We start from the raw sequence: 23,217 nt of genomic DNA on the forward strand, positions 1-23,217 counted from the left end.
CACCTCTTGGGTTTATCAAGGTCTCTCTGGATGTCATCCCTTTCTTCTGCTATATCAGCTGTACCACTCAGTTCGGTGTCATCTGCGAACTTGCAGAATGAGACACTAGAGAATCACCAGAGTGAGCACTGTGAGACAGTACTCTGTGATTGACAGCCCTCAAACTCTACATGCCATCTACTGTCTCAGCTTAACACAGCACTCTCACCTCACGTGGTGCATGGATATCTGCAGTAAAGACAGTAGTATGTGCAGCACTGCATGCATGTTGGGCAATGCACAGACAGAAGGACAATTCAAGAGGAAGAGAACAAAAATATTCTTAAACTCTATTAAATGCCATTGAGGAAAATTTGTTAAGAATGGATATAAAGATGTGAAGAAGAAACCATTCACAGCATCTAATGCTGAGTGTTATTGTTCCATAAAGCTGAGCCACTGTACCCCATATGTCACAGCATCAGCAGAGGAAATCATGTCTAGTATCTAATGTATACATCTACTGCTGTAGAACAAAGGTTGCCAAATATCAAGGAGCTGAGATTCAGCAACTGACTTGGACAGTTTAACGTTAAGTAGCACTTCCATTTGTGAAATTATTTATCTTCTCAGATTCAACGATCTGCTACATGCCTTGGCCAAATGACACAATACCAGCTGAACTTCAAAGCATTTGTGATTTCTATATCGGACTGTTTCAGCCCCTCAGGTGGCTTGCAAATATACTGTGCTACATTTCCAAGCAATGTAGAAAGACATGCTTTCAGACAAATTTTGTGTTACTTCTGTTCCTCACAAATCTTATTTTATCATTGCTCAGGGGTGAGTCTACAAGCCCTCAAGCAGACACACTGATAGTTTATTCAGCAAAGCTGATGACTGTTCTGCTCCTTAGCTCCTACTGTGACTCTGAGACAATGGTTTCCAGGGGTCAACCATATACTTTAGGACAGCAGACTCGAGATTTGACTATGAGTAGAGCCCTAAGATGGATTAGGCTGTCATTCTGCCCACCCCAACTGCATGCTGTAATCAGTTTGTCTGCAATATGACAGGTTTAGCAAAAGTGACAGTTGCTTGCAGTCCAATATCATTAGCTAGCCCTGCCACAAGAGCTCAGACATGGTGCTCCATCTCCTTACAAAAATCAGCTTATTAATAAACACACAGCCTGGCAAAATATTTTCCACATATTTAAAGCAGTGCTTTGGGCAGAGGCTGTCCCATTCATCCACCATGAAAACTCAAATTCTAGCCAAGATAAGGTCAGAACAGCAAATAGCTTCAATGGACTGGCATATCAGAGGATGGCTAAACACGGAAGCAATCAAGTGCACCCTCAGCAAGTTTGCTGATGCCACCAAGCTGAGTGATGCAGTTGAAACAATGGAAGGAAGAGATGTAATCCAGAGGGACATGGACAGGCTTGAAAAGTGAGTGCTTAAGAACATAATGAGGCTCAACAAGGCCAAGTGCAAGGTGCTACACTTGGGTTGGTGCAATCCCAGACGCGGGTAGAAGGACTTGTGTGTCCTGGTGGACAAAAATGCTGGACGTGAGCCAACAGTGTGCATTTGCAGCCCGGGAGGCCAATGATATCACAATGGGCTACATCAGCAGAAGCTGTGGATGCCCCATCTCTGGAGGCATTCAAGGCCAGGTTGGATGAGATCCTGTGCAGCCTGACCTGCTAGGTGGCAACCAGCCCATGACAGGGGGTTGGAACTAAAGGATCTTTGAGGTCCCCTCCAACCTAAGCCATTCTATGATTTGTTTCTTAGCCTTCATTACCTTTATTATTCCAGTTCTAGAGTCTACAGAGAGAATGTCAAGCTAATCAAAAGACACTGAATTAAATAAAAACTGTAATAAATGGGTATACATTACTTTCTGCAACAAAACACTTGAACTAGAAAATAATGGTGGAGTCCCTCAGATTGAGGCAAACAACACTATCCTTATTCAAGACAGCATTTTAAAAAGCATGATTTAAAAATAGAAAGATCCAGCTTCACTGCTGATGACATAAAGGTTTTAACAGAACTGCAGCCACATCTGTCATTTCCCTGGTGTGGGCTGACAGGCAAGCCTGTATGCCGAGCTTCTCCCCTACTTGCTGCAGGACAACTGCAGCCGTAGACCTGTGTGGACATAATACATATGTAAGGCAGCATGAGAGGACCAGGGGTGGGACAAGGTGGAGGTCAGCCTCTTCTCCTGCATAACTAGCAATAGGATTAGAGGGAATGGCCTCAAGTTGTGCCAGGGGAGACTCAGGTTGGATGTTAGGAAAAAAATTTTCTCCCAAAGAGTGGTCAGGTGCTGGAATGGGCTGCCCAGGGAGTGTTGGAGTCACCATCTCTGGAGGTGTTCAAGAAATGTGTAGATGCTGTTCTGAGGGACATGGTTTAGTGGGAAATGGTGGTGGTGGTAGGTGGATGGTTCGAATGAATGGTCTTGGAGGTCTTTTTCAATCTTGGTGATTCAATGATTCTGCAATTTCCCAAAAGTTCCCCTTTACAGTAATCTCCAGACCCAGCAAGTCTATAGTAATTTCTTCAAGTGAAGGAAATGAGATGTTTTTATGTTAACACCTACCTGTGGGGAAAGAGCATCCCACTATTTAACAAGGAGCTCTTTAAAGACATCCTGGGAAATCTTCCAAGAGCTACACTGAAATGAATTAGCACTCAATTATTTACATTTTATTAATATGGTCTTTTATTTGCATGTTGGAAATCCCTGCCCTATTCTTCCATTTGCCTCCCAAAGGGAATTCCTGATTTTCTGAAGCCAGAACGCTCCCTGGCCCTGACCCCACTGCAGACGTTTGCCTGCTGAGAGCTCCTCTGGCAGCAGCCCAGAGCAACTCTGGGGCTGAGCCAGCCCCAGAGGAAGCATGGGGTGAACAAATGTTCATAATACCATTCCAAATAACTTGAATTACAAGATATGGATGAGCCATCAGTCAAACCCAGCTCTAAACCATCTCCAAGCTACAGCAAATAGGCAGTAGGTTTTCAGCTTGTTTTAATACTTAGAAAAAATTGTAGGCACGTGAAGAGGCCTCAGACAGCTTCATAATGGTGAAACTGTTAATGGGTGCTGATGGCTTCAGCAGCAACCACAGGGTGATGTGACAAGGGAGGCCCACGGGTGGGGAAGGTGCCCCCTTCAGTCTCTGGGGACCTTTCACATGTGTGGGACCCTCCAGAGGCAGAGCACAACCAGTTCATTACAGGGACGCTCCCATAGCCCTGGTCTGGCTGCTGCTCCTCTGCTTGGGCCCTGGGGCTCCTCAGCTCCCAGCAAGACACTTGCTTTCTCCAGAGCTATTCTCCAAACCACTCTCTCCCTTACATGACACAGTTTTACACTGCCTGGCCACAAAACTTCTCAAGGACTTTTCTTCACCCCCCACCTCCTTGCAGCAATCGACAGACACAACCATTTAAAGTTCTCAAATTCAACAAATGGGCAACAAGGCTACTAAGGGTGACACGAAGAGCATGCATTTCAAATGTCAAGGTTTCAACAGGAAACACGCAGATACCTCCCATTATTCGAAACCTCCTCTCTGCATACCTGATACTATCAGGGCCCATCCCATCCCCCTGCTTTTACCACTAATGCTTTTACTCGAGACCGGGTTAACATCACACGTTCTTAGGGTTGAGTGTTTACCACGTCTGTTTCAATGTTCTGCTAATCCGGATGCTAGGCAGTGCTTCAATTCATTCTAGAAGCACATAATAAATAAAAGAACAAGTCCAGGAACTGTCCTCTGGAGCTGAGTTCCTGAAGCAATATCAGGCAGGCAGTGATGCTGCTAAACGCTGATCCAGCTGCTGGCAGTTTCAACCAGGCTAGGTTTCCACAACCAGACAGTCTCAGGAAGGATGCTAACGTGGTCACATGTGGAAAAGGCAGTGCCAAAAGTCGGGAGCAAGGTCAGTCTGCTCAGGGAAGAGAACAAGCATCACACAGCAGGGCTCAGATAAACCTTAGAGCAGCTTTGCCAACAGGAGACTCACAGTTGAATTGCAAGTCCTAGCCCCACACAACACTGAAATGACATTTTCAATTTTTTATTACTGTTTCATAATGCTAATTAAACACAGACATGCGCATAGAGAAATCTGCTCAGTGCAAGGGTAAGGCTCTGCAGCGGCACTTTGCCAGGCTGCCCTGTTCCCCCAGGCAGAGCACTGTGCAGGGAGCAGCCATGACGCTGAGTGGACCCTGCACTCCTCACTGCCCTCACGACAGAGATTTCCTCCAGGTGTCAGCGGAGGGCAGTTCTCCAGGGGTGGTTCTCTCTTGGATGCTATGTTTAAGTTCCCAGCTGAGGTTGCCCATCACTTTCAATTATTATAATGATTTCTGTGAGTAGTGATCTGTGTTTACTTGGTCTCCTGGCCAGTCCTATGCTGCTTCTGTTCATTTGCACCCCACCCCAGAAGTTATCTGTTCAGTTGTGGCTGGAGCTGTTCTGGTTCAGTTCCAAGACCAGGATCAAACTGGTTCGTTAGCTTCCAACCAGCTGAAACTAGTTCACCTGGAGAAAATAGAAGTTGAAGAAACCAAGACCACTGGAGGAGCTAAAGCCTTCCCTTGGTATCTTCCAGTCAGTCTCAGCAGCGTGCCAATGATTGATTCCTACACCTGGCAGAAATGATGGGTTCCCCTGAAAATCCTTGCCTGAGCACATGCAGCCCTACAGTGAAATGCCCTACTGCCACTTCTGGGCAAAAGCTGAGGCCAACAACATGCAGTGAGCACATGAAAGGGAACAACAGCAGGCCCAACCCTCCTCCTGCTGCTGGAGAACCATGAGCAGTCTGCCTGGTCTCCTCCCCAAGCAGGGATCTGAATGTCTTCTGTTCACCTGTGGCTAGGATCAGCTAGCAGCTGACCAGCAAGAGACAAATCTTTATACCTGAACACTAATCACACTTTCAAACTTTCCATCAATTCCTGGCCAAGGAGCAGGGCCCAGCCAGATCCCAAAGGGAGCCCCTTTGAACTGCAGACACAGGCTCCCTCCTCACCCTTCTGTGCTGCCCACACTACTTGGTGCACCACAGAAACCTGAGCTGTGATCTCATGATGTCCTGAGTAACAGAAAGAATGAAACACACTGTGTCCTTGGGTATGGCAATGGCTACCCATCCTCCATCCTCCTTGTGCAGGGGACACCACACAGTTAGTCATCTGTACCCCTCAGAGTGAGAGTGAGCACGCAGCAGGGCCCGGCCTACTCTGTGGGGCCAGCAGGCACATGGCCATGGAGAGGAGAACAACGATGAAATAGGACATAGGCCCCTCTAGTTTGCTGCTTCAGCTGTACATTGCAAGGAACAAATGCACAACCTGAAGTGACAGGAGCAGGGACATCAAGTTGCTTTTGGAGGATGACAAAAAAGGGAATCTAAAAATTGAGTACCAGAGACTCTCAGTCCCAGAGGAGCATAGGCTGTATCTAACACAAGGCTATTGTTCTGCTGCACAGTTCATTCCAGGACAGTGCTCACCCCTGCCATGCCATCCTGCAGCCTGAGGCCAGCTCTGGATTCAGGCACACTGCTCTTTGGGACGAATCCAGGTCCCCTTGTTCATGCAGGTGCTGTGTCCCACTACTTGAACCTTCTGAGCTTACAGCTCACCACAGTCCTGCCGCTGCTCTGCAGCCCTTTTGGCTTTGTGCAGGACCCCCAGTTTATCAGTGTCTCACACACAGCGCTTACAGAGTCAGCAGGCCTGGACCTCCTGCTACACCCAGAGCGCAGCCCCACCTGGGGCACCCAGCCCATGGCCGCAGGTCAGCCCCAGCAGCACCGTCTGGACAGACAGACGTGCCAGCAGAGCTGCAGGCAGGCACCACTCTGCAAGTGCAACTGACAGCAGCAAGTCACATTCCGAGTGACATCAACATCCTGTAAAGCATTTCATTAAAACGTAAATCACTTTGCTGCCTGAGCACAGCCTTCTCTCCAAATGTGTTATTACCACTATAAAATCCAAGGGAAAGCCATTTAAGCTTAGCAGCAGCATCTTCTTAATTGCGCTCATCTTTGAGGAAACCAGAAGCAGAACAAACATGTTGCAGAGCTGTCTCAGCATCAGTGCCCCAAAACGATCAGTAACAAATCAGCATGCCGCCTGTGCCTGCACGAGGTGCTGCAAGCATGCTTAATTCTCTCATTTTCTGAGCATCTTTTCAGCAGCGTAACTACCAACACACACAAGTGCACCACTAATGAGAAACAAATACCCAACTTACCTTTTAAGCAGCCAGGAGCACCAAGCCCTCCGAAACCTCCTGCAGACGAGTGGACAGAGTTGTACCTTATTACTCACAGCAGGGAGTTATATAACTGGCACCATTTCTGTAGGCAATGAGTGTGCACCCGTTGCACTTCCACTTGCAGATAATGTGCGCTCCCCATCCCACGCAGATGCATCTTCTCCACGGCTGGCGGGGGCGAGGTGAGGTGGGCTCCAGGCTGCCAGCAAAAGGCAACACTCCCAGATCAAAGGAAGTTCAAAAGGTCCCTGACATTTATTAAGAGAGATCGCTACTATGAAAGGATGCGGTGCAATAGTGTAATGCTCCTTCGGCTGCTGGAAGCAGCTTGGCCTAGATTTTCCTGTACTGTTTGATGTGACCATTCATGCAAACAAGAGTAAAACTTTCTCTTTGCTTTTAATTAAGCACAGAACACTTGGAAAAGGCAACGTGCATGGCATCCCTTTTCCTGCCGTCATCTGGGTCTTCTGGGCTGCTGTCAGACTGAGACACGCAGGAGGCAGCCCCATTGATCCGACTATTATTAGTGGCAGACGACATGCCGGTGGGAGAAAGGACGAAAGCTGTGCACAGGAAAACAGATTGTTTTACCAAAGGCTCATTTGGTGTTTTAGCAAAGAAAAAAAAAAAAAAAAAAAAAAAAAGGAAACGCTTGATAGCAGAAAAGCACACAGCATTTTAATCTGGGAAAAAAAAAAAGGCAGTGAATAAGATTACTGCCTTAGCTCTGTGCTCACAGACAAAACCCCCGTGGCACCCCCGTCTTCTGGAAGGCAGGGAACAGGTCCTGTGTTTCAAGACTCATCTTAAAGAGCCCCCACATCGCTATTTATCGTTGCATACACCCCTGCATCCATGGACTGCTGGAGGGTGCAGCACAGCACCCGCTGACATCGAGGGGCTGCAGCTTTGGCGCAGGCAGCGAACTCTTACATAAGCCATAATCCTCTCACAGGCTCCTTCTTCAACGACTGTAAGACCCGTGCCATGAGCACCTGCTGGCATCCCCGGGACCTTTAACCAGTTTGAAAACGGTGAGACTGTGTCTGCAAGGCAACTTCCCACTGCTGGAGCTGTGCTTGCCGCTGCCTCGCTGGGTTTTGGAGCACGGGGCACCACAGCACACTGCCATTCTGCTGCTGGGCAGGACTGGTGCTGCTACCCTCTGTGCTGATGGAATTGTGGGGATTAATCTCCTGCCGAGTTCACTGAGGCTAACGATAATCAAGTTAAATTTACACGATATGATCAGAGTTTAATTAGGTACTGTTACACAACCCCTATTAATTACACCACTAATACCCTTATGAAATGCAGTTGGGGGGGGGGGAGAGGGACTATGGCCATGGGGCTGGGGGGAGCTTAGCTGATTTCAGGGAAGAGCCGCACCGAAAGGCTCTGAGCACATCTTTCCTTAACCACTTGCCTTGCCAGTGCTTAAAATGAAACAAAAAGCTGAAAAGCTGTAATCCCACAAAATGTCAATCTAGAAGATTAAAGACCTCCTGCACGCTTCACAATCACCTTCTGTTTACACCAAAAATCAAGAAAGCCATTCCAAATCCCCCAAAACCAGAATCACTGTCAGCTTGCTCTGCTCAAAGTCCTATCTGGAAAAGCTCAAGGTAACAGAAGTCATTTACTTCACACCGAGATACTAATTCAGCTGAAATCAAGTCTGCTTTTGGACGCAGACACCTGGATGAGCTTCCTACATCCACAGTCCCTCTCTGCTCAGCGTGTCCCAGGAGAAGACCTGGCACTGTGCCACTGCACTCTTGCCTATTTAATTAAAAGCCCAAGAGGTACAAAGTGTATTTCTTTCTTCGCCCTTTTTCCTCAGAGAGCAGCAAGCTCTCCAAGCTACTACCCCTCAGCATCCCATCTTTGCACAAAACACAAGCAAAAGAAGCACCGTGTTCTAGTAAATTGTACTAGATCATGATTACCCAGCCCTACCAGCTACATAACTATCCTGTTTTTTCTATAGATGTTAAAGCAGTCTTTCACAAAAACAGCTGGAGCGTGGCTGCATGGGATCCAAGAGAAGAGTGTTCCTTTCATGAATGCCCTCTGGTTCCCATCCTACCCTAGGCTGATGAATTGCACCTGGAGAAGTTTCACATTGCCTGTATGGGAATTCCATAGCACTCTCCATGGTCTCTACAGAGCACCCCTTCCTTTGGAAGTCTTTCACTATGGGAAAGCAGTGACAGCCAATCTCACACAGGGGTGAGACGCAGGTATCAGTGGGACAAAGCATCCTCCCTGGCACAGCCCAAGGACAGCACAGTGCGTAGGGCTGCACAACATCCCCTTGTGATTCTCTAGCAATATTATACTGGCCCCTCATCCATGCTTTCCTCAGATGCCTCAGTCCAAACCCCAATACCTGAGAAGAGGAAGACACTCAGTACAAAGTAAATAAATAAATAAAACTAGTAGGTATGCATTCAATCACCCCTTCCCATCCTCCTCCCTCATCCCTTTACAGACAGCTCTTATGGGGACACCTGTGAGCTGCAGCAGAAGTGAAAACAGTTACTGGACAGCACCCTGCTCCAGAGGCAGTCTGAGTGGGGCTCCCAGGCCTGTACATCCTCTCATGGTTCACAGAGATGAGGGATGTCCATGTTTTAGAAATCCTTAGTCTCCTCCAGACCTCGGAGCTCCAAACTAAGACTACAAAAGGACCCCTAGTTTTCTGGAAGCATAGGGCCAGCAGGACATTTTAGTTCTTCTGCTGGGGTGCCTACTCAATTTAGGCACAAAGGACTGTACATTCCTCTGGAGAGGAGGTCAGCCTCTTCTCCAGCATAAGTAGTGAGATGGCTAGAGGGAATGGCCCCAAGTTGCACCAGAGGAGGTTCAGGTTGGACATTAGGAAAATATTCTTGAAGAGAGTGGTCAGGCACTGGAATGGGCTCCCCAGGAAGGTGGTGGAGTCACTGGCCCCTGGAGGTGTTCAAAAAATATTTAGATGTTGTACTGAGGTGTCTTGCTCCAATTTATCAGAGGGAGAGGAGGTTCTTTGATATATGTATACCCAACGTGAGATTAAGAAACAACGGTTCAAATGTTGGTCCAACCAGTTTATTACAGATCCTAGCCATTCAGGGAGAAGGGGAAGGGAAGAAGAGTGATAGAAAAGATAGGAAATAGAAGCAAGGAGTCTTTATAGGAAGCAAGAGGGAGACAGTCACCACCATGGGTCCAGCACGGTTCACAGTTCAGTCATTGATCTTCGGTTAGTGGTGGGTCACTGGGCACTGTTGTTCCATTGACGATGACCACAGTGACCACGGCAACAAGTTCCAATGGCAGTACAAACTTATTTATAAGTCCGAAGTGGTCAAGTCAGCTCTCTTTGGAGTGACAGCTCAAATCCGCAGTGGTCCAGTCAGCTCTCCTTGGAGCAGCAGCTTCTGGCTCTGAGATCTCAGCAGGAACTCCTTTGTTCCCATCTTCCAGGCCTTGCCAGCAGATAAGAGGGAGCAGGGATGCCCACCTGCATCCTGTTTTACACAGGACATGATGGTATCATTCCCCAGTTTTCCCATACCAAGCTGGGGCTATTTAGTCACAGGCCAGATCTTCCACCAGTAAACACTCCTGAGCACACTCTTCCAGAGGCAAACAGCTCCAAAGAAATGCTTTCAGATGTAAAATTGTCCACACAGTGATGTTGACTGCCACACAGCAACACCCACCTCTCATCTAAGTCAGAGTCTTATCGCAAGAAATGCCTCAGAAAGCAAGCTTTGAGCCAAAAAATGAAAAAAATTCATACATGAGGGACATTGTTTAGTGAGAAATATTGGTGGTAGATGGGACAGTTGGACTGGATGATCTTGGAGGCCTTTTCCAACCTTGGTGAATCTATGATCCCTGTCTTATACAGGGGCTGGCTATAATCCTAGCTGGAACCACAACATCCCACCCTCCCCACCCCAAAGGGATGCCTTGTGCATCCCCATACCCTTAAACTCAGGTGCTCTGAAAGGAGACAGCAAGCCTTGGTCAAGGACTTCAGCCCTTTATCCACCATTGAGGCACTTTTTGGTCCCTTGCTGCTGAGAAGAGTAGCAGTGACACACTAACAGGAGGCCAGAAAAGCTCCTGAAATTAAGCTTTGATTCAGGAAACAAAGCTGTTCTGCCCACTCTGCTCTTGATAATGTACTGACCTCGTTTTGTCATGTCTGTTTTTCTTTCTTTGTCTTTGATACCGTTTTGGAAAGCACGTCATGAGATTTTCATGGAGGCATCGCCTCAAGTTGGACTAGAAAAAAGTCAGTCACAATACCACTAAAATGAATGGGGGTGTGATTCTGCTGTAAAGGATAGTATTATTTAGAGTTTCAGTGCATTTATTTCTGCAGTTTGTTAACCCCTTTCACCATACTCTGAATACACTGTAATCCATTTATATTTTAATGTAACAACTTAAAAGGATTATCAGCTTATAATAAATATGCTCATCCCCTACAGCATTTGAACAGTCCCTCCACTTTGTAGAGATCTTAACGAGCACACATGTACAAACAAATGAGAAAACTAATAGCAATTACGTGGAACACCGAACTGCAAAATAGGCACTGCAGGAGGTACTTTCTGGGCACATGTATCATCTTCACTATATTTACTTTTAAATTAATTACAGCATAAGAGAGGGTTTGGAAATCATATTTATTGATTTACCTCGTGCTTACTTTTGGAATGATTTATGTCCTTCAGTCCATGCACAGTCAGTAGACCACTGGTGAAACTCGAACTAAGGAAAGCTATTGATACCAGCTAACAGGAATACACTTGGGAAAAATGACTACTGTACACTCAGGTCTGGTCTTGACGCCAAAGCATACACGAAACCATGCTCACTGAAGACCACTCTCTGTTTGTAAGAGAAGGCTCAAATCTTTCTTGGCCTATCAGCCTATGGTCAACTGCAACGTTTCTCCACATGCTATCCTCTTCAAAGGAGAGAAGAAACAGTGTCATCATCTGTTCACAGAGCTGTGTCACTTTTTTTCAGAAGTGTCTCACGTAAGCGTTTGGTGCCTGCTCTCCTCACAACCAAAATCCTAACTGAAGCTGGAAGTTACGAACATGAATCACCCATGAGAGCATCCAGTCATTGAACTTCAGCATACAATTCAGATTCCATTGCTGACATATTGGAATCTCTCCTTCCTCCCACAAGCTGCTCTGCCCAAAGTAATTAATGGCCCCCATCAATCACTTGCACCTCTTCAACTTCTTCTATTAAGAACTCCATTCACATAAGGATGTTTGCTGCAGAGAGCTCAAGGAAAATAAAAGTGGTTCAAAACTTCCAAACATCTTTTAAGAGGGATCTGCAGTCTGGCCTTAGCTGAAGGTATGCAGAAAGACTCCTACAGCGCTGGACAATGGAGAATATGGATAAGTCTCTGTCTCTCATTAACTAACAAGGATTGGCAAAACACTTTAAAAGTGTAAAGCACTGAAAAAAGGACTTATAAATGATTATAGGCTTCAGTAAATGCTAGAACTCCTGGGAGCAGAAGAAAGGAGAAAACTTAGAGTGGCAAGTGAAGAGATGGATTATTTATCCTAATGCTAGCAACCTAATGAATACATTAAAAAAAAATACACAGTACAACAGAAGCCATACTCAACTCCCTGAATGCTCCCACTTTCCCAGGGTACAGCACTGGTTAGTGGTTAATTGATGTTAAAGTAATGTCAGAACTATGTACATGCACAGTGGTAAGGAAGGTCAGCTCTGTAGTTATTTCTTGACCCTCCAAGTGAGCTGCAGCTGGAACCAGAGCTGCTGGTTCACAGCACATCTGCACTGCGGAACTGTAGGACCATACTCTATTTAGTTTTAAACAAGCTTGGCTTCATTAGTGTGGGAGTCAGCTCCAAGTTGGGCATCTTCTCATAGCACAGGGCTTCAGCAGCAACACTGACTGAAAGTACTCCCACCCACTTCTGTCCTCCATGCTCCCTCCCTCCCATGTCCCATCAGTACGACTATTTGCAGTGCTGTTTTGATCAGAATGGTAGCAGATGACTTTAGTCCTAGATCACCAGAGCATCTCATACACCTTGACGCCCTCCACCTACAGGATTAACAGACCCAAAGGCAAAATAGTAGTGGTCTCTGTCTTCTGCTGCTTATTTACATATTAGAGCCACAGGCCTTCTGGCATCACCATGAAGAGTTACAAGCATACCAGACTAGGCCCACTGTAAACTCAAGTTAACAAATGAAATGTAAGGCTGTTTTCTTCATTCAGGGAAGAAACTTTGAAAAGGTCCATAATGCCTCAAAATGCAGTTTTTCTTTGGCAAGGAGTCGTCGTCTTGTGAACTCAACATTCAAACAAGCTCCCTGGTGAAGTAAGCATAAGCTGCCTTTTAATACAAACATAAAACTCACATTTAACTTATTAGCTGGGGGAGGAATACAGATGAGGGCTGGATGAATCTAATGAGTCATCGTTTCTGTAAGATAAAAAGCAAGCTTGTCTCAAAAAATCAGTTCATTTGCTTTCATTGTGTATTGCAGATAGAAGTGCATAAATAATAAAAAGATTAATAAAAACACTTCCACCGATTGTTCTAGAAAAATAAAAAAAGCATTTGGATTATAAAAGAATGTTCTTTAAATACAGAAAAATAAAACATTTCAAATGGTACAGTGTTTTGTGAAAGGCTGGAGAGGGAGACAAATGCAGATTAGTCATGCCTGAATGCAGTTCCCCAAACCAAGTGCTTAGAGCTAAGACAAAGACATGTACATACCCAAAGGCATACATGAAAAAATAAGTCTATACATTAGTTTAATTCTTTGATCTTTTACTCAGTTCCTTTTTTTTTTTTTTTTCCAACCTCACACCAACCCTTCTCCCAGGTACCACCATATGCATACTCTGCATCCTGACCACAGAACTCATTCCTAGCAATATTCTGTGGGCAAACGAAGAGATGAAAAGCAAAGTAGGACAAAAAACCACAGCATTCATACTATTCAAAGAACAATGGAAATAAGCAAGATGCAGCATCATCCTCCAGGAGCATGCAAACTTCACTTAGCTTATTGTTGGAAGACTTCAGGAGGAGCTAGGAGGCAAGCACCAGACAGAAAATGCGTGCAAGACAGAAGCCCAGCAAAGCCTAAAGCCAGCTGAAAAAAGAAAGGCAAAAACCCACTGAGACAGGTGTCACAGAATACTTAGAACCCATAAAGAAGGGAAAGCATGCACTACAGCCACCTGCACAGACTTTGAAGAAAACATCAGACTACACAAAGATCAGATGATAACATTCCTATGTTCACTGATTCGAGATCTGACCAGAAAAATCCCTACAATCACTAGCACTAACAGTTCTGAAAACACACAGGCTGGAAAGCCCTATCCCCTGCAAAGCTCCATGCAATCTTAGCTAGGGATCACACCAGGTGTTGTGGATAGAAAATACCCGTCCAGTGCTTCAGGTGACAGCAAATAGCTAGAGCAGGTAAAGATTAAGAAGTGCTAAAAAAGTGTGAGGAACTTGCTGCTGCTTGCAGAAGCATAATGGGTGAGAAATCAATGCCAGCTAAATATAAAGGAACTGGCTTAGTTTGTAACAGATCAGTCAGTTATTATTGTGATGAGTGGTACTAATATCATTTTATTTCAATCATAAAAAACAAGTAAAGATCCAGTTTGCGCTTAGTAAAACCAGGAGCTGTTAAACAGCTGCTACTCAAGATTGCTTCTAACAACATTTTTGGAACCATTACATAGGAAAGGAAGCAGTACACACAGAGCATAACATTTGATAGCCACACAGAAAGCTCTGGGCATGCTGCAAAACCTGTCGTCTCAGCTACAGCCATTCCACATTTAAACAAAGCTGCACCTAACACAACAGACATCAAAACAGTTGGAACGCTCCAATCATCAGAAGCATCTTTGGCTTGGATTTTTGGGTGAGAGTATGCTTTATATGGAGAGGAAAAAATAACAACACTGTACTGAGGATGTTATGAAAACTTCTGAAGGAAAGCACACAAGTTGAGAGAAACCGCATCTTGAGGACAAAGAGCAGCAGCTATTAAACAGCTCCTTAGTGGTGCCTGCAACATGTACCCACACCCATAGCAATTTTTCCTCCTTAACTTTCACTGCTGTTACCCTCACTCATAAATCACCCTTCAATTAAAAACAGTTTTAATTAATAACACACATCTACGCCATGGGGCTATTTGCACTAAAACTATTATACAGTGTCATGTGCCAACCCTAAGCACCGCCAACTTTTTTTCCAGGCCTACAAGGAGTTTGTGCTATTTTAAATTCACAGTAGACAGCGTTCAGCTGATCACTCCAAGAAACACTGGGTATCCACAGGTTCTCACTGACAGCAAGGACGTGCCAGCTAGGAGCCTGCAGGACAAAGATAGCGTCTGAAACACAAGAGTAAACCCGCACCAAAAAAGCTCAGCCCTGGACATTCACCTGTCAGTCAACAAGTGAGCTACTTGACTTTCCAGGCTCTTTTCCACAGCCATCCTCCACCACAAGGCTTCACAGTCAATATACCTGTCTTTCAGAAACGGGAGCACCACTGGCTCTGCCCCTTGTTTTCAGAATACAAACTGGGAGACTAGCATCCCAAAAAAGCTGCCTTCTAGTGAAATTCCCATTTACCTTCCCCATACTTTTTCACTCCGTCTTAAAGGACTGAAGCCCCAATAGTTTACCTCTGTCCTCTGTCTTAACCCATAACTCATAAGCAGTATTACACAGCACTGTAATTCATCCCTCCTAACAAAGAAATTCAAGGTGCATCCCTTGATCTCAGAAGTTCACACTCTAGCATACACCTTCAAATATGAAAATCACCATGGGGGCCCCAAGCCACATAGCATTTCCTTGTATCCTTTCAAGAACAACTGAGCCTTCCCTTTGCAAGGAAATATCAAGCACTGTTTCCTGGGAACTTTAAACAAGCAGCTTTTGTCTCCCTTAGAGTAAGAGTTGATCAGATCTAATGGAACAGTAGAGGCAGTTGGTCTGTGTTTAAGAAATATTTACACACCAAGGGCTTGACCCAACCCTAAGAGATGAGTCAGAGCTAGTAACAATGCTTGTTGTGTAACAGAAAGCTGAAAAAACGTGCCCCACATTTGCACAAAAGGAGATGCAAAGCTGTCAACCTACAAATAACTTCAACTGAAAGTTAAAACCAGAACTGGCTTTGTATTTTTATGATTTACATTCAATACTTCAGATCAATGATTCTGCATAATCCCCCAGAGAACGACAGGATGAACACTTCTGAACAAGAACATATGGTGCCTAAGTTCCCATGCAGTAAGCTGTGCCAGCACATCCCAGCCCTCACCCTGCCTCAAGCCACTCCTTGGCTTTCACAGGACCTTTTCTTCCCTTACCCTATGGGCAACAACCTACCACAACTTCCATCATACCCACATTATGTTCCTTCACAATAATACATATATAGCTTAGTTATCTATTTTAGAGTCCCTGTCCTTTACTCACCTAAAACATTACCATCAACACCTGTCTACAGGCTTTGAGTACATCTCATCCAATAGTGTGGGCCATGAAAAGCCTAAGCATACTTTAAACTACAATAACTCTGCAGCTTTTTAAAAGCCATCACAACTGCAGTAACAATTTTTTTTTCTGCTAACCACAAAGTGCAAATATAATTTTCCAGCAAGCACAACTCCCCCCAACATGGGAATCCAATAGAAAAGCCTGCCATCTAGTTTGTCACACTGCTAATGCAGTACGACGAAATCATGTCTTTAAATCTGTATCAGTTTGATAGCGTCCAAAGAACATAACTGTACAAATTACACAAGAGATTGTTTAAGCAGTGTATTACTACGCCCTCCCTTATACAGAAAAACAAAATAAGTGGTATTTTGCTTTCTATATACTGTACAGACTGCTTGAAGTGCGTGTGTTAGTCTGACAAACAATTCCTGTTAACAGTATGATCATCAACATCACCACCTTCCTAGCCAGCTGTTCATGGATGAATTAAATGAGGCATCATTAACCATTAACCAAAGTCAGCCACCTGCATACTGGATAGGCTGGATATTCACCTGTATTCTGCAGACACAAATTAACGGGAAATGATAAAAAGAAAATGAAATGAATTTTGAGAAGCTACTGATTTTCCAGTCCTCAATTCCACCCTACCTCCCTCCATTATGCTTACTACTTGTAATCTTAGGAAACATTTCCTTAAATTTCTGGTACAATCTCAGTTTTTTGATTGTAAGATATTCACTTACAATCACTCATTTTACCTAAACTAGCTAACAGTAAACCTACACAAACACATGATGGACCGCTACTAAAAAAAGGTTCAAGTACTGAAAGGCTTGTACAGGCCACATCTCCCAATTTTGTCTTTTTAACAGCAGTTTCAAACCATTCTCAGTAATATAATGAACAAACTTACAGTATCACTTTAAAAGTACCACATCATTACAAATTTTACATTGTTCTTTTATAGAAAATAAAAGCAATGCAACAAAACACGGAAACTAATCACAGTTGTGGAGTGATCAATATTTAAACAACAGAACAATCACAATGATCATTACACAATAAAAATGTGACTCACCAGTTAAGTTAGCCTAGGCACTAACAAGGACATGAGGAAATATAAACACTTAATAAAAAACTACAATCAAGCTCTTGAAATATAATAAATCTTGGCATTAAGGCACAACACAACTCCCAGCAGAGTATCTATTCCATGCAGATTGTACATTATACAATTGTAGTTTCTGTTCTTTGAGCTCCCAAATCATGGTGTAATTCCACCACCTGACTGCTCTCATTGCAGCACTTACCTTTGCGGTTGTTTCAGCTTCCAAGTGTAGGCAAGGTAAAACCCAGGAGTATTTGACTGTTACTGTCCAGAAACTCACGATTCTCTCTTTTCTCAGGGAGAACATTTCTGATCAAAACACTATCTTCAAAGAGAAAAGACTTTCCTATGTCTAGCTGCTGAGACATTATGATTTCTACACATAAATCAAGCTTCTTAGATTTTTGTTATTATTTCCCTACTATTTCTAGGAAATTAACCTAGCATCTAAGAATTCTGGTGTGTGAAGTAAAACAGATAGAGCACTAGACCCAGGCAGTAAAGCACAACAATCATTTTCACATCCATACACCATTATAAATTAACACAGCTACTGAATAATGCCATGGCTGATCTACTTGTAAGCTGCAGTATTCATGAGCATTATTAAAGATATTATTCTAACTGTTCAGCACGCATTTATTTAGTGCATCTTGTATTGCAGAGTAGTTTCTTATGAAAGTACTTGTTCTACAATGTGCAAGTTCCACACACAGGAGAACAGGGACCCAACATGCCGTAATACAAACTACATTTGTATTTCAGTGCTATGAGATGTTAACTTTTCTCATCCATAATTAGTTGTTAGATTGCTATCAGCAAGCTGGAGAACATTTCAGAAATACAATGTAGAAGTGTAGGTTTTCATTGCTAATGCTTAACAATGTCAGTGTGTATGCTTGCACACACATACAGTCTGAGGAGAGGAATGAGTTCCTCTCACTACTGGGCATGGATATCTGATTTTTGTTTTATTTATGGGTACATTTTACAAAAGACAAGTGTAGCAACAAAATCATTCCAAGTCCTATATTAAGCAAAACACTTCAAAAAAATACTCAACTAATACAACAAACCGAAAGCTCAAATTAACAGAAAGACCTGAAGTACAATAACTTAAAAGCAAACAGCTTTAGGAAAAGTTCTGTGCACTGCTGGAACCTAGGGGAGGAGTTTTCTCTACAGACTGAATAGATTGCTAACATCAGCTGAACAGAGAAGTGAAATTTAGGCTACTATTCTACAACACAAAAGTGTCACCATGGTTGTACTACGGAAAGTGTCCAGACAACTGAGGAAGAAAAAGAGCTCAACATATTGTACTATTTCACAGTGTACAATTTCATACACATGAAGAGAAGCAAAACTTCCATAATGTGATCATTCTTGTGTTCTGCTTCACAAAGGACAACGTTTGCAGATGGCTACAGTTTGTTTTCTCTCTTATATCTCACTTGTTCCTCTACTGCTCATTAATGTGGGTTATAGCTGTTACTGCTGTAGTTTACCACAGGCAATGCAGTTGCATCCTTCAGCAGTTATCAAGTACGTACACAGAAGTAAGGACATAAAAGTGTGCCACTATGCCATTCTTATGCTTCATCAAGATTTAACTGTAGAAGAACAGAAATATAAGCACTGCACTAATAAGACAAATGCTCTCAAAACAATAGAAAAGGAAATTAGAGATTATATTTTATACGGTAACAAAAATCACAATTGAAAATGAGGAAAGGTGGTTATTCAACATTAGGAAGACATCCCATGATCTTCTAAGTAACAAGTTCTAATTTTTAAATTACTCAACCTCCTCAAGGAGTAATTCCACCTCATAGGAGACAAATCCTGTCTAGCGTTTTGGACTCAAACTGTAACTGCAGGATGAGGTCACTAAACATATTTACCTCGTGTTACTCTTAAAAAACAACCTATTCATTCTACACAAGTAATTGAATTGCAATGTCCTGAAAAAATGAATTACTGAAGTCAGAAAGCAATGTTTTGTTTTGATAGGAAGGTCAGAATACTTCAGAGGATGTTCCTTAATGAGATTTTCAGAGATCATCCGCATGCTTTTTCTGACAGCTTCCAGTTGCTACAGGTACAAAGCTTCCGCCTAGCACATTGCCGTAAAGTGCTGCCAGTTTGGGTCAATGCCTTTATTCCACTTTTTCCAACAAAGTAAACTGTACTTGTAGTAACCTGATTAATTAGTGTAAGCTAACGCACATCTAGAATAATCACAGAAAAGAAATCTCATCTTTTCCATTTTGTTTGGACAGCAAGTAAAGCATTTTACTTTTTAAATAGCAATTTAGTTGATTTAAAAAACATAATGCTTGCTTCAGGCCAACGTTATTTTCAGAGCAAGCCAGAAGAAATACTAAGATTTGCAAAAATAGCTATGTGATTTTTTTTTTTTAAGTATTTCATTCTGATTTCATGTGAATACCTCCTCAGCTCAATCTAGTAGAAGTTGATCACACCCACATACAACTTCTATCAGCATTACAGAAAATACTGCTACACATCCAAGACAAGCACAGTTCTTATCATAACTGAACATGGTTGAGATATCAGCCTGATCTTTGCATACATCTATTATACATTTTGAAGAATGCTCTTCATTTGCAGAAATGATATTTACAGTCTGTAGGTATCAGATAATGATGGCTTTCATTTTAGTCCTGTTTGCCTTCCCGCCACTGTCGAGTGCCTTCACTCCATGCTACATATACAAACATAGCAAGTACCACATGAACAGTGACTACAGCAACTATGGCAGCATAAAAATAGCTGTCTCTGTTGGACATTCCTAGGGTACCTGAGAAAATAAAAGAAGGAAAGAACATTAGTTATGAATGCTGAAAGAGAAGATCGCTTTTTTTTTTTCTCCCCTCAAAAGACCAAAGTTTAATGTACTGCTACATCTCAAGATGGAGCTCAAAAAGATACACAGAAAGAATGCACTACAATAATTACAGACCTTGAAAACATTTCTGGAATGAAGCAACCCCGCAAAATATTTAAGATTAAACATTCTGCTTTTAAAGTCCATAATTCAGAGTTCTACAACATCCACATTTTCTTTATTATCCTCCAGCATCAAATAAACCTCAACATCCTTTTTTCCAAAGCATAAACCTTTGTGGGGCAGGAAAACAGAGGAAGAAAACAATTACACTGTTTATTTGCCACTGTAAAAAGAAAAATCAGTGGAAAAATAAAAAGGTAGAGGTACTGTAAATGTAATTAACTTAGACTGTAAAACAACTCCTCATCCCTTAAGATGGTACTTCTCACAAGAAATAAGCCTTCAAACACCAGAATACAAAACATCATTTCTCTTCATCAAGAAATAACAAAAAAGACAAGCGCATACACACCAATAATGCACCCTTCCAAACAAGCCCAATCTTATCCATGCTGACAGTTTTGCCATTAACTGACACAGCAAAGTTAAGGCTCCGTTTGCAACATCTTAGGTAAAAAGAACAATTCAATACACTACAAATAAATTTGAAAGTAATTTAGCAGATTTTTCAGCCTTGAGAACTACACATAGCAGTAAGCACAAAAGGAGAAGTACCCTGGAAGACATTCCAACTTAGTTACAAACTGACAAACTGCTCTTAAAAGCAGCTGACTTAAACTGCTGACATTTATAAATGCAGGTATGATTTAAAATGCAGAAAAAAATGTCATTAAATAACATTACTCTGTCTTGAACACACATTTAATTGGAAAGAGCTGCAGGAAGGCCATCCCTGATAATCCTGATAGAGCTCTGAGGAAGTGTGGTGTTAAGATACTCTTTAGGTAAAGGGAATACTGCACCTGTATACAATATAAGCCACTGTATTACAATACTGAATGTTAAATTGCAAACCACAATGCAGGGAAAGATGCACAAAATACATATTCAAGTTAGACATAACAGAGCTTTTAGTTCATATAAATAAACTAACATTCAAAAGAGGAAAGAAAAGTTTCCCTGTTTTTTTTGTAATAGTAATGCTAATTGGTAAAGATGGAATTACCTTCAAATATATAAGCCTTTGATGAAAAATACAGCCCAACAGGTAACGTGATCATTAGAGCTGTGAAGAATAGAAGTGTTCTTAAAGTTGATGTTAATGAACCCTCATTTCTGAAATAAATAAGAAAAGTTACAGATAGAAGAAAGTCACAATATGCATGCCTGACCCAGGACAAGAACTTGTCTTGAACAAGAGAAGCAATACAATTACTTTTCAAGAACTGAGGGCACTGGAAGTGACAAAGACTGAGTATGCATTTGCTAACTGCAACAGAAAACCACAGTACTCAAAAAGATGCAGGAATGGCAGTTAAAGTTCACTAGCAAGGTGAGCAACAGTATTAGATTTTTCTGTTACTGTTTTGCTAGTATTAACAACATTGGAGTGTTATTTTCATGTTATTAAATATCTAGTATTAGATATACACGTATATGACATACATGACGGTATTTCACATCAAAACTTGCCAAGTTCCCCATTTTCTATGGAAAAAATAACTATAATTCCAGGAAAACAATAAGTACCACGGGCTAGGGCACAGAGGGAAGTACACGGAATGACTTAACAGTTTGAAGCTGGAAATGAAGTTCCTTTAGTAGGTATTGTCCCTCTGTTTAAAATAACTTCTCTGCTTCCACTAAGAACCTTGGAGTAACTGTAGCAGTAATTAGAACATGGATCTGGTACACGAGAGCATTAGTAGCTTTTTTTTTTTTTGTCTTCCCAGACCTAAACTTAAAAGACCATGAACAGGAGAATCAAGAGGGACTGTGTAGTTGGTAAGGCCTCCCTGGACTTTGCCTGCTAGAACAGGTTTTGTATTCACAAAACAACACACAGAGCTTGTTTCTCTGCATGTGCTTCTACCAGCTTTTATTCACTGCACTTCACTGACTTGATTATTTTATGCAGCAGTGAACATGTAAGCCAACCTTTTGGCTTCCAAAGATCATCATAAACAGTGACACATGTCCTTCAGACTCTGAAGCACAAATGCCTACTAAAGCCAATTCAAGTCAGGGTCACACAATTATTATAACCCCCAGACATTTGCAAAGGTTCCAGACATCTGAGACAGATGTGGTGCTTGAAATAATGTTTTACCCTCAATGTTTCTTAGGAAAAGTTGAAATAAAAATCAAACACTCATTCTCAGACAGTCATAAAAAGACAGTGATGCGTAGCCACACAGCTTTCGCACTAAAGTCAGTATAACGTGGCCTGATCAGCGTAAGTGCTGCTGATACACATTCAAGCAGCTTCTTAAGTAGCTTAAAGAGATGCTTGGAATCTTTTCCCTTACTACAGCTTGCGCAGAGTTTTCTCTGGGTGAAAAGAATAAGCACACTGAAACTTTCCCCTGCCTTTCCAATGGAAATGAGAACCTACTCTCTATTTAGGCTCCCTACTTAGCCCCTAACCATGATATGACAGTATGACCTGCAGCTTACTCCCCAAGTTAATACCGCGGCACCGACAAACACATTTCTCACAGCGCCACACACTCGCTGCTCCCTATGCACGAGAAGCAAACATTTGCCCGCACCATGGAACTCCTTCGCTGCAGACCCGCCTCGCTATCCGAGGCCCAGGGCCTGCCAGGGGCACGCAGCACGGCCCCGCAGAGCCCGGGGCCTCCCACACCCTGCTCCCGGAGGCGGCCGCCCCAACCCTGGTGCGCCGACACGGGGAACGTCTCCCTCCCAGTTCAGGCTCCCAGTCCCCACGACCCTGTCAGAGTCCCGTCCAGTCCCAGGCCTTACTGCCGAAACTCCGGTGCGAAGGCCGCATTCAGCGTCGCTTTGTCGTAGCGCTCCATTACCACCTCTCAGCACCCCGCGCCGTCGCTGCTTCCGGGCGCCTGACTGCGCTACCGCCACTTCCGGTCAGCTGAGCGCGCACCGCCTGACAGCCGGAGGGACAGGCGCATGCGCAGAGCTGGCACCTCGCGCCGCCGTCTCCCTGGCAACCGCGGGCGCGGCCTGCTGACGGAGACGCCGAGCTGCGGCTGGGGGCACGGAGCGGGAAGCTCAGCGTGCGCTGCGTCGCCCTGTGGAGAAGGAGCCGTGTTCTCATCCAGCTGTCATCCTCTTCTGGCTGTAAAGTTGCTCAGAATTTTTTTTGGAAGGGTCCGGTTGCGTCCTTTCGGCTCTCAAATATGAATATGTAGAAAAATACGTTCTGCAGC

General features: G+C 43.4%; 2 protein-coding genes across 2 annotated transcripts in view; both read right to left on the minus strand.

Moving 5' to 3' along the window:
- The window catches only part of PASD1 (PAS domain containing 1), an 88,445-nt gene extending 81,822 nt beyond the window's left edge, over nt 1–6,623 (minus strand). The window contains exon 1 of the mRNA XM_015278642.4: nt 6,284–6,623. The gene's annotated coding sequence lies outside the window, so the exon portion shown is untranslated. The remainder of the gene's footprint in view (nt 1–6,283) is intronic.
- A 10,197-nt stretch (nt 6,624–16,820) lies between these two features.
- On the minus strand, nt 16,821–22,898 carry VMA21 (VMA21 vacuolar H+-ATPase homolog (S. cerevisiae)). The gene is made up of 3 exons (NM_001031127.2): nt 22,793–22,898; nt 21,030–21,139; nt 16,821–19,813 (listed from the first exon to the last, which is right to left on the minus strand). The coding sequence occupies exons 1-3, from the start codon at nt 22,846–22,848 to the stop codon at nt 19,671–19,673; spliced, it is 309 nt and encodes a 102-aa protein (NP_001026298.1). The 5' UTR covers nt 22,849–22,898; the 3' UTR covers nt 16,821–19,670.
- Between the last annotated feature and the right edge of the window lie 319 nt (nt 22,899–23,217).

Source organism: Gallus gallus, chromosome 4, assembly GCF_016699485.2.
Source record: "Gallus gallus isolate bGalGal1 chromosome 4, bGalGal1.mat.broiler.GRCg7b, whole genome shotgun sequence".
In the NCBI taxonomy this organism is placed as follows: Eukaryota; Metazoa; Chordata; class Aves; order Galliformes; family Phasianidae; genus Gallus; species Gallus gallus.